We start from the raw sequence: 13,732 nt of genomic DNA, 5'->3' as shown, positions 1-13,732 counted from the left end.
TGTCCGTCCTGCCCCACTCCAGGGACAGACATCACCCCTTGCCTGTCTTCCCACATGGGTGGGAGAGAGATGCCAGAGGTGGGCCATGTCCTCGGAGCGGCCAGGAGCGTCTCCAGGCCCTTGGCACAGCTCGGTGTCGCCACCGAAGGAGCTCGTAGCCCGGTGGGTGTCCCCAGCCCGCGCGGGTGGCTCAGGTAGGGTCCCCACGAGCCAGGCGGGCTCTGCTCCACGCGCGCAGCCCTGGTCTGGCCGCCCACAGCTGCGTCAGCCCTGGCAGTGCCACCTTCTCACCGAGGTGTCACCTCCAGGCTCTGCGGCAGCCGCCTCCTTCAGGGGCAAAGCAAAGGGACGGGAGCATGATGCAAACATTTAAAATCTGTTTGGATAGGGACTGGCAGCTTCAGAGGGCTGGGATCCCGTAGGAGTGGCTCTGATTAATTGTCAGAGCAGCTGAAAAATAAGGAGAGCCGGGAAAGGCGAGACTGCCCAGGGCAGGGGGACGGCTCGGAGGACTCTGCTGTGAGTCCTGAGCCTCCTCCAGGTAAATGGGGAGGACAAAATGCTGGAGCCTCTTGTTATCTCCTCTCCCGCTGCCGTGCGTCCCCATGTTGTGATGGAGCCGGGGGCAGCGGGGCTGCGCCATCCCTTTTGGGGCTGAAAGGCATTGCCGGTGCCGCAGGGCATCTGCCACCCACCCTCGCGGCCACCGAGCTCTCCAGAGCCCCTGGGGCCTCGGCACCCGTGGTCAGCCCCGAAAGCATCTGCAGTGCTCGGCACCGGGCTCGGCTGCCCGCACCTCCATCCCCGGTCCCCAGCAGCCACGCTCTGCCGTGTCACTCCCGGTCACCGCCTCGGCCAGGCAGTCACAGCCTTGTTCTAGGCCAGGCTCAGCCTGGAGGGCTTCAAAGCCACCGCGCCAGCCGTGCCCAAGGGGCTGTGACCACCGGCGGGCGGCCGGCCAGGGTGGAGCGGCTTCCCCACCCTTCCTGCGCGAGCGGGGCTCCCTGTGCCGAGGAATGCAGGAGTCACTGGCCGGGGAGCCAGCAAAGCGCCGGCACGGAGCCCGGAGCCGCGGTGAGCCACGGCCCCGTCACGGTGGGAACGGCCGCCGTCACGGCGGGAACGGCCTCGGCCACGGCGGGAACGGCCTCGGCCACGCGGTAATGGCCCCGGCAGGCAGCACCCCTCGCCGCGTCGGTGCTGCCCCGGGGCCAGGCTGCGCACAGGGGCCCCAAAATCACAGACGCGGCAAAGCACGTGCCGGGCTCGGCCCCAGTTCCCAGCACAAGGGCGGCAGGGGTTAACTGGCAGCGGTGAGCTCAGCTTGGGGCCAGTAAATGGAGCAGCTCTTGGCCCCAGGGAGTGTTTGGGACCGGCTGGGCGGTGCTGCCGAGCCGGCTGGGGCAGTCGTGGTCTGGAAAGCACCAGCATGGCCGAGCCGTGCCGCAGGGCATCGCACGGGTGAGCCGGACGCGGGGCCTGAGCCTGGCCCGCAGCACCAGAGCAGCCCAGCGTGGGGGCTCAGCCCCTCCAAGGGACACAGGCACGGAGAGTGCCCATGGCTGGGGCTTCCCGTGGGGCTGAGCATGCCCAGCACGGCCCCAGCACCCGCTGCCGAGCACCCCCGTCCCAGCTCCTCCACCCGCTGCCGAGCACCCCTGCCCCAGCTCCTCCATCCGCTGCAGAGCATCCCTGTCCCAGCTCCTCCACCCGCTGCCGAGCACCCCCGTCCCAGCTCCTCCACCCGCTGCTGAGCACCCCTGCCCCAGCTCCTCCACCCGCTGCCGAGCACCCCTGTCCCAGCTCCTCCATCCGCTGCCGAGCACCCCTGCCCCAGCTCCTCCATCTGCTGCCGAGCACCCCTGTCCCAGCTCCTCCACCCGCTGCCGAGCACCCCTGCCCCAGCTCCTCCACCCGCTGCCGAGCACCCCTGCCCCAGCTCCTCCATCTGCTGCCGAGCACCCCTGCCCCAGCTCCTCCATCTGCTGCCGAGCACCCCTGTCCCAGCTCCTCCACCCGCTGCCGAGCACCCCTGCCCCAGCTCCTCCACCCGCTGCCGAGCACCCCTGCCCCAGCTCCTCCATCTGCTGCCGAGCACCCCTGTCCCAACACCTCCATCCGCTGCAGAGCATCCCGTTCCCAATGCCTCCATCCGCTACAGAGCATCCCTGTCCGCAGCTCCTGCCCTCAGATCCCAGCAGGTTTCATCCCCTCTCTTCCTCCCCTCCGGCTGTCCCAGCCTCCTCCAACTACACCGTATGTCCCCTCCGCTGTGCTGAGCATGGTGCAGAGTGTGCTGCCCCTGCTGCTGCCATGCCACCATGTCCCTGTGCAGCGAGCCTTGGCCTGGAGCACCAGCTGGGCTTCCGCGCTGTATTTCAGCAGTGCCACCAGCACCAGCACGGGCTTGGTGGGTGCCACGGTTCCGACACGGCCATGGCATCCCTGTGCCCGTTCGCTGAGGGTGGGGACAGGACCAGAGGAGGGAGATCTGCAGGAGCTTAAGCCCATGGTCAAACCACACCTTTAAGCTCTTCCAATTGCTCCGAGTCCTGCCTCAAGACCAAAATCCTTTTGGGACCTGCATGGGGCCAAGCTGGCACTTTCCTGCAGCTGCAGCGCTCAGCCACACTTGTGCTGCTCCTGCAGGGTCCCAGGCAGCCTTTTCCCACCAACCACACTCAGCTTGCCAGTGCCCACACCAGCGTACCAACCACTGGGCATCATGGGGTCCACAGCCCCCCCAATCCCCGCCCCGCTGCTTGGGGAGCCCCAGGGCGTGATGGCCCCCCCCCCAGCCCCCGCTGCCTGCAGTGGCCCCCGGCCCGGGTCTGGCTGGATGGGAGCCCATAGCATGGCGATGCTTAATTACCAGGTAGGGAGTGGAGCAGGGCGGCATCGCTCACGCACAGCTTGGAGCCACTCAGTCATCCCAAAGGCATCCGCCCCACAGGGAGGAGCGCCCCGGCCCAGCATGTAAAAGCAGCCCCGCACGGCCGGCTGCCTTGTCGCCTCGGAGCCTCCTCCGCTCCCGCTCCTCCTCACCGCCCGGCACGGCTGCAGCGTCATGGCAGGGCACGGCGCCAGCCTGCTCCTGCTCCTGGGTCTCATGCCAGGTAGGCGCTGGTGGATCCCTGCGCTTGGACCTGCTCCTGCAGTGATGCCGCCGAGGATGGAGGGGTCCCTGCCCAGCTGCGGGGCACCCCAGGGTGCCAGATGCACCCCATGGTCAGCAGAGCACCTGCAGCTGGGGCTGGTCCTGCCCCAACACCCACCTGCATTGGCCAGAGCCGGGCGGGTGGCATTGAGCCCGCCACATCCTTTTGTCCCCGACGCAGCTTCACGGGACCCAGCCGGTGCCAGCACCGATGGGTGCTCAGCCCCACGGGACACCCAGCCGCTGAGGGTGCCTGCCCCTGGCAGATGGGTCCCTGCCCCATCCCTGCTTCCTGCGGGTTGGGTGCTGGGGGACCTGGGGTCAGGGTGCATTGCGGCGCAGGTTTGGGGTGCTCCCTGGCCAGCGTGACAGGTGCCGTTCTCTCCCCAGCTCTCCTCCTGGCCGTCAGGATCAATGGCAAGGGCCGGGAGGTGCTGTACCTGGCCAAAGGTGACTCGGTGAAGCTGGGCTGCCCCTATGTCCTCGAGCCTGAAGACAACGGTCCCCAGGGCGTGGGCATCGAGTGGATCCAGATCACGCCCGAGTGGACCGGGCCAGAGAATGTGGTGAGTGTCACTTGTCCTGGCAGCTGCCATCCCACCGTGCAGGCAGGGCTGGGATGGACCAGATGGAGCCCAGCTGAGCAGGCAGGACAGGCAAGGTCTGGCAGGGCAGGGAAGGACCAGGCAGGGCTTGGAAGGACCAGAGAAAGCCCAGCAGAGCAGGCAGGACAGGCAAGGTCTGGCAGGGCAGGGAAGGACCAGGCAGGGCTTGGAAGGACCAGAGAAAGCCCAGCAGAGCAGGCAGGACAGGCAAGGTCTGGCAGGGCAGGGGAAGGTCCAGGTAGGGCGGGCAGAGCCAGGCAGGATCTGGGAGTGCTGGGCTGGGAAGGACCAGGCAGGGTCTGGCAGGGCAGGGAAGGAACAGGCAGGGCAAGCAGGGCAGGGAAGGAACAGGCAGGGCAAGCAGGGGCAGGCAGGCACTGGCCACTGCATTTCCCTCCCCGGCTGGCAGCCTCGGGTCCCCGCACCCCGACCAGTCCTGCCCAGTCTCTCCGCTTGCTCCCCGCCAGTTCCTGTCTTACCACGACCACCACGTCAACTACGGCAGCGGCTCGGGGCTCCAGGACCGGGTGGCTTTCGTGAAGCCAGACCCCAGCCAGCACGACGCCTCCATCCGCCTGGCCGACCTGCAGGTCTCCGACACTGGCACCTACCAGTGCCGGGTGAAGAAAAACACCGTGGCCGTGCACGAAGTCATCGTCACCGTGCAAGGTGAGCCCTACCCCACACCCCCCTGCTTTGTCCCCTTCCCGGCTGCCCCCCCCCGGTAGCCCCGGCAGTGACGGTGTCCCTCTCCCCACAGAGAAGCCGGCCACCCCGCAGTGCTGGACCGAGGGGGAGCTGATAGAGGGGAGCAGCATCCTGCTGCGATGCTACAGCCGGGGGGGCACCTCCCCGCTCGCCTACCAGTGGGCCAAGCTGGCCGATGGCTACGGTGGGGGACACCTGCCCTCCGGCACCATCCAAGGTGGGTGCAGCCCCTCCGGCACCCAGGGGGAGGAGGAGGGGAAACCTGGGCACGGGGGATGCTCAGAAGTGGGGCGTCCCTGTCTGGGGGTGCACGTGTCAGTGGGTGCCCATGGCTGTGTGTGCACCCAGGTGCGTGTGTGTGTCTGTGCGTTCATGGGCGTCCTTGTCTGTGTGCTCGCGTGTCCCTGTGCACCCATGTCCCTGTGCTCCTATGTCCCTGTGCTCCCATGTCCCTGTGCTCCCATGTCCCTGTGCTCCCACGCCCCTGTGCACCCACATCCCTGTGCTCCCATGTCCCTGTGCTCCCACGCCCCTGTGCACCCATGTCCGAGGGTGCGGGTGCTGGCAGGGGTGCAGTGGTGGGGCTGATGGGGCCGTCTCTCCCCGCTGCAGGACGTGCTCCCGGCGACCTGTTAATCCGTAGCCTGTCAGAGGTGCACACCGGCGTCTACCAGTGCCGTGTCACCAACCGTGTGGGCTACTCGGTGTGCCAGATCAACGTCAACTTTGCACCAAGTAAGTGCCACCGTGAGGGGGACGGCGCAGGCAGGATGCTGCCAGGGGCTGGCTCCGGGTGCCAGGGTGCCAGCGGGGGCATGGTGACCAGCGGGCAGCTGGCGGGGAGGCCGGTGGTGACAGGCTGTGCTCCTGCGGCAGGAGGAAGGCAGGCAGGCATCATCGTGGGCTCCATCCTGGGCTCCCTCCTGCTCCTCAGCCTGCTCGGGCTCCTCATCTGGGCGCTGATCTGCCGCTACCGCCGGAAGGAGTGCCAGCGGACCTGCAGCGACTGCAGGTGAGGGGCACGGGATGGGCACCGGCGGGTGCCGCTGACGGGCACTGCTGGGGACCGAGGGGCACCCACGGGCAGCACTGGGTGCCACCAGGCACTGATGGCCACCGCGGGTCACCTATGGGTACCACCAGACAACGATGGGCACCAATGGGTGCTGATAGGCACCACTGGGACCCGCCAGGTACCAACGGACCCCGATAGGCGCTGGTGGGTGCCATCAGGTACCGATGGGTGCCAGAGGGTTTGGCAGCGATGGTGGGGTGCCCGCCGCGCCCTGCCGAGCGCTGATGGGTGCCGCTGGGGCTCCGCTCTGCCCGCAGGAGCAGCACGGGTGGCACCATGACCCGCGCCTGCAACGTCTGCGCCCACCACAGCTACTCGCCTCACGGCATCAGCTACATGCAGTGCCAGCACAGCGACGGCGACGAGCGGGCGGCCGCCCTCATGTGCAACGACGGCATCCGGCATCAGGTCGCCTGCCCGGCGCTGTAACCGCCCCCCCCCCCCCGCACGGCCCCGCCCTCGCCCCCAATTCGGCTCCACGGGGGGGAGCGACTGCGAGCCCAGAGCCGGCGGCACCGCCGGGATCCGGGGCCAAGCGGCGCAGGGCTGTGCTGCCGGGGCTCGCCGTGAAGATTGAAGTCAGGAATCCAGCTCCTTCCGCCCCCCCACCCCCGAATCAGCCCCAGCTTCCAGCAAACTTCGTTCGGTTCATCACTCTGTTTCGTTGGTTTTTCCTTTTTTTTTTTTTTTTTTTTGGGCCCCTTTTTTGTATGTCCCCCCCCAAGCCACAGCCCGGCTCTCGGGGCGGCTGCCGGCCCCGCTCCCGGAGGCATCCCTCACTAGTGCAGCAATATTTATTTCTCTCCGGCCCGTCCCCTCGGCGTCGAGCAGGGACGTGGCAGCCCCGAATCGCCCGAACCGGCTGCCCGGCAGCCTCCCGCCTCCGGCCCGGTGCCGCCAGCGCTCCCGCATTGGCTTTAGCAATTGGGTGTTATTCGAGACGAGACGCCATTGGCACCAGGATTCGCAGTTTGGAACAAGAAAGAAAGAAAAAAAAAAAAAAAAAAAGAAAAGAAATAAACTAAAGTGAATTCAACGCTGTCCCGTCGTCCCTCGCCTCCGCCCTGCTGCGCGGCCCCGGGAGGAGGCAGCCGCCGGCCCCGGCACCGCGCTCGGGAAAGGCGCCGGGGGTCAGCAGCACCGGTTCGCCGGCGCGGTGGAGGAAAGCTCATGCTGGGATGGATTGGTTAACGCCGTGGCAGCGGCAAGGGCACCCGGCACGCTCCCGGCAGCGCCCGTCCCGGCGTCCCTATGCGGACGCCGCTGACACAACCCCACAGCACCCATGGGTGCTTTCTGGGGCCGCTGCCAGGGCACGCTGCCGCACGGCCACGGGTGCCCTGCGCCGGCCGGGACGCCGGGCGAGCCGGGATGTGCCGGGGAGCCGTCGCCCGGGGGCTGCTGCGCGGTCTGGGGCGGGGGGGGGGCACAGCCAGCGCGGCCCCCGGGCACCCGCGGCGGGAGGGAGGGCGGGAGCGGGGAGCGGGGGCGGCTCCGAACGGCGACGGGGCCCGGGGTGCCCTGACCCTAATCTGGATCCTAACCCCAGTGCAGCGCTGGCCACGAGGCTGGCCTTGACCCCCAGGTGAGTCTTGCCCTAAGGGTGACCCTAACGATAACCCCGACCCCGACCCAGACCCAGACCTGGACCCCGACCCTGACCCTGACCCTGACCCCCAAACCTGACCCGGACCCAGACCTGGACCCAGACCCCGATCCGGACCCAGACCCCAACCCTGACTCCGGACCCTGACCCTAACCCCAACCCTGACCCAGACCCAGACCTGGACCCTGACCCTGACCCGGATGCAGACACAGACCCCCACCCCGACCCCAGACCCTGACCCTGACCTGGACCCAGACCCTGACCCAGACGCAGACACAGACCCCCACCCTGACCCCGGACCCTGACCCTGACCTGGACCCAGACCCCAACCCCGAGCCTGGACCCTGACCCCAACCCTGATCCGGACCCGGGCTCTGACCCAGACCCCAACTCAGACCAAGACCCTGACCCTGACCCAGACCCTGACCTGGACCCCAACCCAGACCCCAACCCTGACCCTGACCCGGACCCAGACCCCGACCCAGGCCCTGACCCAGACCCTGGCCCCAACCCAGACCCAGACCCTGACCTGGACCCTGAGCCTGACCCCAACCCTGACCCGGACCCAGACCCAGACCCCCACCCCGACCCCGGACCCTGACCCGGACACAGACCCCAACCCTGACCCCAGACCCTGACCCTGACCCGGACCCAGACCCCAACCCTGACCCCAGACCCTGACCCTGACCTGGGCTCTGACCCAGACCCCAACTCAGACCCAGACCCTGACCCCAACCCTGACCCGGACCCAGACCCTGACCTGGACCCCAACCCACACCCCAACCTGGACCCAGACCCGGACCCTGACCCGGACCCTGACCCCAACCCACACCCAGACCCAGACCCAGACCCAGACCCTGACCCGGACCCTGACCCTGACCCCAACCCTGACCCGGACCCAGACCTGGACCCTGACCCCAACCCTGACCCGGACCCCCACCCCGACCCTGGACCCTGAGCCTGACCCCAACCGTGACCTGGACCCAGACCCCAACCCTGACCTGGGCTCTGACCCAGACCCCAACCCAGACCCTGACCCCAACCCAGACCCAGGCCCGGACCCTGACCCGGACCCTGACCCTGACCCTGACCCCAACCCTGACCCAGACCCTGACCTGGACCCTGACCCAGACCCTGACCCTGACCCGGACCCTGACCCTGACCCCAACCCTGACCCTGACCCCAGCACCGCCCCGAGGCTCCCGCCGGCCCCGACCCCCGTGCCCAGCCCGGGGCTGTGGGGAGCGGGGGGTCCCGGGGGGTCCCGGGGGGTCCCGGGGGGTCCCGGGGCGGGGCGGGGTCCCGGGGGCGGGGCTGCCCCGGCCGGCCCGCCCCCCCGGCTCCCCCCGCCCCGGCCTTGACCCCTGACCCCTGACCCCTGACCCCGCCGTCACTCCCCCCTCCCCCCCCGCCCCGCCCCGGCGCGGAACGGCTGGCGCTGACGTCACGGACCACACCCCTCCGGCAGCTCCCCTCGCGGCCGCCAGGGGGCGCGCGCGGCGCGAGGTGACGCGAGGCCGTTGCCAGGAGACGGCGCGCGCGGCCCATGGCGGCCCGTTACGGCGCGGGGCAGGTGGGGGCGGGGGGGCCGGGGCCGGTACCGGGGCCGCTGCAGGTACCGGTGCGGGCTCCCACCGGCCCCGCTCCCCCCGCAGTACGAGGACGCCTTCAGCCCCCAGCGCCTCCGGAACTGGAGCGTGGCCCGGCCCGGCCGGCAGGTACCCCCGGGACCCCCCGGGACCCCCCCAGGACCCCCGGCCCGGACCCCCCGGGACCCCCCCGGGACCCCCCAGCCCCAGCCCGGACCCCCGGGACACCCCAGAACCACCCCAGCCCCATTCCAGACACCCCCCCGGGACCCCCCAGCCCCAGCCCGGACCTCTCAGGACCCCCCCAGTCCTGGCCTGGACCCCCCCCGGGACCCCCCAACTCCTGCCCAGACCCTCGGGACACCCCAGAACCACCCCAGCCCCAGCCCAGACCCCCCTGGGACCCCCCAGCTCCAGCCCAGACCCCCCCGGGACCACCCAGCCCCAGCCCGGACCCCCCCAGGACCCACCTCAGCCCCAGCCCGGACCCCCGGGACACCACAACCCCTGCCCGGACCTCGCAGGACACCCCCAGTCCTGGCCTGGACCCCCCCCGGCACCCCGCAACTCCTGCCCAGACCCTCGGGACATCCCAAAACCACCCCAGTCCCAGCCCAGACCCCCCCCAGGACACCCCAGCCCCAGCCCGGACCTCCGGGACACCCCAGAACCACCCCAGCCCCATCCCAGACCCCCCCGGGACCTGCCTCAGCCCCACCCGGCCCCCTGGGACACCCCAGCCCCGGCCCAGACCCCCGACACCCCCCCAGTCCTGGCCTGGACCCCCCCCCAGGACCCCCCAACCCCTGCCCAGACCCCCAGGACACCCCAGAATCACCTCAGTCCCAGCCCAGACCCCCCCCAGGACCCCCCCAGCCCCAGCCCAGACCTCTCAGGACCACCCCTGCCCTGGCCTGGACCCACCCAGCACCCCCCGAGATCCCCCCCCAGCCCCATCTCAGCCCCCCAGGGACCCCCCAGCCCCAGCCTGGACCCCCAGGACCCCCCCAGCCCCAGCCCAGACCTCTCAGGACCACCCCTGCCCTGGCCTGGACCCACCCAGCACTCCCCGAGATCCCCCCCCAGCCCCATCTCAGCCCCCCAGGGACCCCCCAGCCCCAGCCTGGACCCCCAGGGACCCCCCAGCCCCAGCCTGGACCCCCAGGACCCCCCCCAGCCCCAGCCCAGACCCCTCAGGACCACCCCTGCCCTGGCCTGGACCCACCCAGCATCCCCCAAGATCCCCCCCCAGCCCCAGCCTGGACCCCCAGGGACCCCCCAGCCCCAGCCCCAGCCTGGACCCCCAGGACCCCCCCAGCCCCAGCCCAGACCCCTCAGGACCACCCCTGCCCTGGCCTGGACCCACCCAGCACCCCCTGAGATCCCCCCCCCAGCCCCATCCCAGCCCCCCAGGGACCCCCCAGCCCCAGCCTGGACCCCCAGGACCCCCCTCAGCCCCAGCCCAGACTGCCCCAGGACCCCCAGCCACACATCCACCCACCCCCCCCCCAGCGCCCCTCGCTGCGGGAGGGCTCCACGCCGATCGTTGCCGATGATCGGGGGCACCTGCTCCCCACCGTGCCCCGCTCCCAGGTGAGCCGGGTCCACGGGCACCCGTGGGGGGCCGGAGGCGGCCTCTCCTGCCCCTCGGCCGGCACCGGGGCTCCCCGGGGCTGCCAGGCCCTCGCCAGACCCCGCTCCCCCTCTTTGCTCCCAGGCGTCGCCGTGGGGCGGGTTTGTGGGGACCTGGGAGATGCCGCCGAGGATTCCCCCGGCCAGGCTGGACCTGACCTCCCGCTCGGCCGCCGCCGCCGCGCAGCTCGTTAACTGGATCCGCCGACCCACCGCCCTGACCCGTGCCCGCAACGGCCTCCGCACAGAGGTCACCGGGAAGGTAGGTGACCCCCTCCGGGGTTCCAGGGACGGCACCCCGGCCCACGAGCAGATTTCGGGGGCGTTTTGTACCACCCCAGGCCCACACCAGGCTGGGGAAGAGCAGGAGAGGGGAGAAGGCAGCAGAGACGGAGCCAGACGGGGAAAGTTGCTGCTCCCTGCGCCGCTTCCCTCTCTCCCACGGGATGTTCCAGACTCGTTCCCGGTAGATCCGACCAGGCGCACTCGGCCCGGCAGCACCCGGTGCTTGGGCTGCCATCTCCCCCTGCTCTTGGCATGGGGCTCCCTTGGCTTCGCCTCAAATCCGGGCTCGTCTCCGGGCCGCGGCCGCGCCGGCAGGAGGAGCTCACAAGCTGCCGCTCTCCTCCCGGAAAAAAGCATCCAAAAATAGGGGCTGCCATGATGCAAAGAGAGCCCCAGAATCCCCAGCTCCCCTTTTCCACTCCCTGCTTCTCCGCGGGGACGGCTGCAACGGTGCCGCGTTGCCGGGCAGAGCAGCCCCGGGCGCTGCGGTGAGCCCAGCGCGGAGCCTGGCCCTGCAGCGAGCCCCTCCACGGCAGCGCGGGCTGGCCCCGACCCACCTGCCCCAGGGGTTCTGCCCGCTCCATTTGCCCCCCACTTCTCCCGCTGCCCCCCTCATCCCCATCGCCGCACCAGGAGCGTAGCACGCTTCTCTCTCGCACAGCCCCAGGAGGCTCGGTCAGACGCGCAAACGGCCAAGGAACCTTCCCGAAGGAGCGGTCGCGCGTCCAGCAAGGGCGCCCAGCCCGACGGGGCCTCTCCTGGAGCAGGAGCCGCGGCCGCGGTGCCACCCTCCCGCCAGCCCGGCTGCACGGAGGTCCAGCTGAAGGCAGACGCGTCCCCGGAGCCCCCGGCCGCACGCCAGCCTTGCTCCCAACGAGCCGAGCCCGGGGGACAAACCCCGCGCTCGCACCAGCCCGCTGTGACAGATCTCCGCCGTGGGGATGCCGGCTCACCCAAAATCCCAGCCTTAATCCACCCCGCTCCGAGGGGAGCCGGCTCCGGGCAAGCCACCCCGCTGCAGGTCTCTGCTCCCAGCCCGGGGAGCTCTGCAGGGGCCGAGCCCCAGGGAGGGGGGATCCCCGGGAATCACCCCGTGCGGGACAGCGGGAGGCCGGTCCCGGAGGAACAGCCGCAGGCGTGAGAGCCGGGCGGCCATCTCGCACAGAGCCGGCTTCGTTCTCCTCCCTTTCCTTCCCCAGCTGCTCCCGGCCTCTCCTGCAAAAACCATCCACCCCTTGGGGCACGCAGACAGACAGAAACCCCCTTCCTACCCCCAAGGGTGAGGAAGGGAAACATCTCAAAGCCGCCTGAGCGAGGCCAGCGCCGGGGCAGCACCACACGGCCCGCGCTTGTGTTTTCATGGCAATTGGAAAAATACAAGTTTTAAAAAAATAAAATAAGGCCCCGTGTTTGGTTTCTGTAGCTCAGGGCAGACCCCAGGCAGGTCCGGGCTGCGTGGGTCTGCGCGGTGCTTCGGTGTGGGACGCGGTACCCTCTCTGGGTTGTATCTTTGCTCGTCCCATTTAATCGCATCTCGTGCTGGAAACGTGGGATCATTGAATCGTTGAGGTTGGAAAAGCCCTTTAAGATCATCCAGCCCAACCATGAACCTCACACTACCAAGTCCACCACTAAACCAGTTAAAGGGGAGAGTAGCAATTTTGTGTTTCCTGCCTTGGTGGCTGCATTATTTTTAATGAAAGTAAAAACTGGGGGTTATTAAGGTTGGAAGGGAGCTCTAAGATCATTGACCATGAACCCAACACCCCCATGCCCAATAAACCATGTCCCCAAGTGCCACCTCTGCCCGTTTTTTGAACACTTCCAGGGATGGGGACTCCCCCACCTCTCTGGGCAGCCTGTTCCAATGCTTGACTACCCTTTCCGTGAAGAAATTTCTCCCAATATCCAACCTAAACCTCCTCTGGTGCAGCTTGAGCCCATTTCCTCTCGTCCTATCGCTTGTTCCTTGGGAGAAGAGCCCAACACCCCCCTCACTACCCCCTCCTGTCAGGAGCTGCAGAGCGATCAGGTCTCCCCTCAGCCTCCTCTTCTCCAGGCTGAACACCCCCAGCTCCCTCAGCCGCTCCCCACCAGCCACAGGCCCGGAGCTGCTCACGGCTCACCCGGCCTCTCCCCACGCCGAACACCGCAAATCCCACCGCTGCAGGCTGGTTTCATCCATTCCTCAACCGGTGTCTTGTCGGGGGGAAGAGAGGCAGCTCTGGCCTCATCTCCCATCCCCGGGGAAAGCGGCCGCGGTGGGTCTGCCCCAGCCGTGGGGCAGCGCTGCCGGCCCCCCACCACAGGGAAACAACATCTGCAAAGCACAGCTGAGAGACGCAGCGAAGTCTAACTTCGTTAGCAGCTGGCACGCACCGCAGAATAGCTCATCAGCGAGCAGAAGCGGGTTCCAAATAAAAGCCGTTTCAGCAACTGCAGGAAGTAATTGGTTTAAAGCTAAAATATGTTCGTTTTCACCCAGAAGCTCTCTCCTGCTGGGGCACGCGGCTACACCGCACGTGATTCGGCAGTAAGTCTTCTCCCTCTGCCATGCTGACAGCAGACGGTTTTTTCCTCCTTTGATTTCTCATCTCCGAGTCTCCATGTCCCCTCGGGGCTGCGATGCCTTCAGCTAATTAAAGGACTGGCAGATTTGTAGGTTCAGCAGGCAGGCAGAGGCGCTGAGCGAGCGGGAGGAACAGGGCTCGGATTGGTGACGGGAGTAAAAGCAATCACACGGAAACAAGCCCAGCCGGCGCGAGGGATCTTGGAGAGCGTTACTGGACCGGCTCCCCCCCCTGCCACTTCAGGTCTCCATCAAAAGCCCAATGAAGAGAGCAGATGTTCCCCAAAAAGCTAACATTTTGCCAGCTGATGATGTGAACGGGAAGGAGGATCCTTCCTGAAACGGAGCCGAGACCCTCGCTGGGACGGGATAATGGGACAGAGCTCCTGACGGGGAGCGTCCTCTTTGCAAAGCTTTGCTCTCAGCGGCAAACATTAAAAATTGGCCAATTTGAGCAAAAAGCTCCTGGACCTCGCGCAGGCGTTTGTACCAGCACAACCAACCGC

At 68.4% G+C, this 13,732-nt stretch overlaps 2 protein-coding genes across 2 annotated transcripts; both read left to right on the top strand.

Annotated features, from left to right (window-relative positions):
- Positions 1-3,067: 3,067 nt before the first annotated feature.
- On the top strand, positions 3,068-5,974 carry VSIG8 (V-set and immunoglobulin domain containing 8). The gene is made up of 7 exons (XM_075724378.1): positions 3,068-3,116; positions 3,548-3,723; positions 4,230-4,431; positions 4,523-4,687; positions 5,083-5,205; positions 5,347-5,482; positions 5,803-5,974. Exons 1-7 carry the CDS (start codon positions 3,068-3,070, stop codon positions 5,972-5,974), a joined length of 1,023 nt encoding a protein of 340 aa, XP_075580493.1.
- A 2,723-nt stretch (positions 5,975-8,697) lies between these two features.
- Positions 8,698-13,566, top strand: CFAP126 (cilia and flagella associated protein 126). The gene is made up of 6 exons (XM_075724600.1): positions 8,698-8,724; positions 8,807-8,869; positions 10,253-10,333; positions 10,458-10,634; positions 11,319-11,471; positions 13,471-13,566. The coding sequence occupies exons 1-6, from the start codon at positions 8,698-8,700 to the stop codon at positions 13,564-13,566; spliced, it is 597 nt and encodes a 198-aa protein (XP_075580715.1).
- Positions 13,567-13,732: the final 166 nt, after the last annotated feature.

This window comes from Pelecanus crispus, chromosome 22 (genome assembly GCF_030463565.1).
Source record: "Pelecanus crispus isolate bPelCri1 chromosome 22, bPelCri1.pri, whole genome shotgun sequence".
NCBI classification, from domain to species: domain Eukaryota; kingdom Metazoa; phylum Chordata; class Aves; order Pelecaniformes; family Pelecanidae; genus Pelecanus; species Pelecanus crispus.
The sequence above is the reverse complement of the archived record's forward strand: the minus strand, read 5'-3'. Positions and strand labels throughout refer to the sequence as shown.

Excerpts from the sequence above, each read along its gene's own strand:
- VSIG8 (XM_075724378.1), top strand. The coding sequence starts at position 3,068 with ATGGCAGGGCACGGCGCCAGCCTGCTCCTGCTCCTGGGTCTCATGCCA. Across the intron at positions 3,724-4,229 it reads GGACCGGGCCAGAGAATGTG|TTCCTGTCTTACCACGACCA; the intron begins GTGAGTGTCACT and ends GCTCCCCGCCAG. Across the intron at positions 4,688-5,082 it reads GCCCTCCGGCACCATCCAAG|GACGTGCTCCCGGCGACCTG; the intron begins GTGGGTGCAGCC and ends TCCCCGCTGCAG.
- CFAP126 (XM_075724600.1), top strand. The coding sequence starts at position 8,698 with ATGGCGGCCCGTTACGGCGCGGGGCAG. Across the intron at positions 8,870-10,252 it reads TGGCCCGGCCCGGCCGGCAG|CGCCCCTCGCTGCGGGAGGG; the intron begins GTACCCCCGGGA and ends CCCCCCCCCCAG. Across the intron at positions 10,635-11,318 it reads GCACAGAGGTCACCGGGAAG|CCCCAGGAGGCTCGGTCAGA; the intron begins GTAGGTGACCCC and ends TCTCTCGCACAG.